General features: G+C 63.0%; 1 protein-coding gene across 1 annotated transcript; it reads left to right on the top strand.

The window, feature by feature from the left end:
- Positions 1 to 293: 293 nt before the first annotated feature.
- On the top strand, positions 294 to 1970 carry LOC105476442 (apolipoprotein A1). The gene is made up of 3 exons (XM_011732414.3): positions 294 to 391; positions 564 to 720; positions 1310 to 1970. Exons 1-3 carry the CDS (start codon positions 349 to 351, stop codon positions 1911 to 1913), a joined length of 804 nt encoding a protein of 267 aa, XP_011730716.1. The 5' UTR covers positions 294 to 348; the 3' UTR covers positions 1914 to 1970.
- Positions 1971 to 2423: the final 453 nt, after the last annotated feature.

Here is a 2423-nt window from a genome sequence, read left to right as displayed (position 1 = left end):
TTCCACATTGCCAGGACCCGTGAGCAGCAACAGGGCTGGGGCTGGGCTTATCTGCCTCCCAGCCCAGCCCCTGGCTGGAGACATAAATAGGCCCCGCAAGGGCTGGCTGCTTAGAGACTGCGAGAAGGAGGTGAGTCCTGCTCCCTGCTCCGGGTGACTCTGGCTCCCCAGCTGGAGGGGCAGGCCCTGCTCCAGGCCGGGCTTCTGGGTACCTGGGGTCTTCTCCCACTCTGCGCCCTTCTCCTCACCTTGCTGCAATGAGTGGGGGAGCACAGGGCTTCCGCATGCTAGAGGCCCCCCACTCAACCAGCCCCTTCTTCTCCTCCAGGTCCCCCACGGCCCTTCAGGATGAAAGCTACGGTGCTGACCTTGGCCGTGCTCTTCCTGACGGGTAGGTGTCCCCCAGCCTAGGGAGCCAACCATCGGGGGGCTTTCTCCCCAAACCCCTGTGGCCCACCCTCCTGGGCAGAGGCAGCGCCCTCTCCCCCACCTCCAAGCTTGGCCTTTCGGCTCAGATCTCAGCCCACAGCTGGCCTGATCTGGGTCTCCCCTCCCACCCTCAGGGAGCCAGGCTCGGCATTTCTGGCAGCAAGATGAACCCCCACAGACCCCCTGGGATCGAGTGAAGGACCTGGTCGCTGTGTACGTGGAAGCACTCAAAGACAGCGGCAAAGACTACGTGTCCCAGTTTGAAGGCTCCGCCTTGGGAAAACAGCTAAAGTAAGGACCCAGCCTGGGGTTGAGGGCAGGGGCAGGGGCCAGAGGCCTGTGGGAAGATGTTGAAGCCAGACTGGCCGAGTCCTCACCTACTATCTGATGAGCTGGGTCCCACAGATGGTCTGGATGGAGAAACCGGAATGGGATCCCTATGCAGGGTCACAGCCCATGCCCCCTTGCAAAGGACAGACCAGGGCTGCCCGATCTGTGATCACAGTGCCACATTGTGCCTGCAAGTGTAGCAGACCCCTTTCCCTTCTTCACCACCTCCTCTACCCCTGCCCAGCAAGAGTTTGGGCTGTCTTCGGAGAGGCGAATGTGCTGGAGGCATAGAAGCGAGGTCCTTCAAGGGCCCACTTTGGAGACCGACGTAACTGGGCACCAGTCCCAGCTCTGTCTCCTTCTTAGCTCCTCTCTGTGCCTCGGTCCAGCTGCACAAAGGGGCATGGCCTGGCGGGGCAGGGGTTTTGGTTGAGCGTGTACTGGAAACGCAAGGCCACTGCACCTCCGCGAACAGGTGTTGCCCAGGGCTCACCCCGGTAGGCTGGGGCGCTAGGAGGCCAGCCCTCAACCCTTCTGTCTCACACCCCAGCCTAAAGCTCCTGGACAACTGGGATAGCGTGACCTCCACCGTCAGCAAGCTGCGAGAACAGCTCGGCCCGGTGACCCAGGAGTTCTGGGATAACCTGGAAAAGGAGACAGAGGGCCTGAGGCAGGAGATGAGCAAGGATCTGGAGGAGGTGAAGGCCAAGGTGCAGCCCTACCTGGACGACTTCCAGAAGAAGTGGCAGGAGGAGATGGAGCTCTACCGCCAGAAGGTGGAGCCTCTGCGCGCGGAGCTCCACGAGGGCACGCGCCAGAAGCTGCACGAGCTGCACGAGAAACTGAGCCCGCTGGGCGAGGAGTTGCGCGACCGCGCGCGCGCCCACGTGGACGCGCTGCGCACGCATTTGGCCCCCTACAGCGATGAGCTGCGCCAGCGCCTGGCCGCGCGCCTTGAGGTGATCAAGGAGAACGGCGGCGCCCGCCTGGCCGAGTACCACGCCAAGGCCAGCGAGCATCTGAGCACGCTCAGCGAGAAGGCCAAGCCCGCGCTCGAGGACCTCCGCCAGGGCCTGCTGCCCGTGCTGGAGAGCTTCAAGGTCAGCTTCCTGAGCGCTCTCGAGGAGTACACTAAGAAGCTCAGCACCCAGTGAGGCGCCCGCCGCCGCCCCCCTTCCCGGTGCTCAGAATAAACGTTTCCGAAGTGGGAAGCCGCTTCTTTCTTTTGGGAGAATAGAGGGGGGTGCGGGGACATCGGGGGAGCCCGGATGGGGCCTTTGGCCCTGGAGCAGGGACTTCCAGCCGGAGTTCAACAACTCCGTGCCCAGACTGGGCGTCTTAGGGCCAAGATCGACGTTGGAGGACCTGCTGGACGCCTGGCTGCTTACCAGTGAGGGAGTAGAGTCTGCCTTACCAAGGCTCAAGTAGAAAGGAAGTCACAGTGGACCAGGCAAAGCCACAGACAACCCGAGGCCAGCTGCCCTGAAAGGGACTCAGACAAGGCCTGCAGCCCTGTCTGGGGCAGGACAGGAAACAGGGTTGCTTTAGTTGGCAGCAGTGGGTTCCCCGTCCCCAGAGGTGTTCCGTACAGAGCCTTCTCCAGCCCAGTCGCTGTCAGCGGGGCGGGACGGAGCGGGGCGGCCTCAGGGAGTCACTGGGATTGG

The sequence above is a fragment of the Macaca nemestrina genome, chromosome 12 (genome assembly GCF_043159975.1).
Source record: "Macaca nemestrina isolate mMacNem1 chromosome 12, mMacNem.hap1, whole genome shotgun sequence".
Lineage (NCBI taxonomy): Eukaryota > Metazoa > Chordata > Mammalia > Primates > Cercopithecidae > Macaca > Macaca nemestrina.
This window is presented reverse-complemented; position numbering and strand designations above follow the sequence as displayed.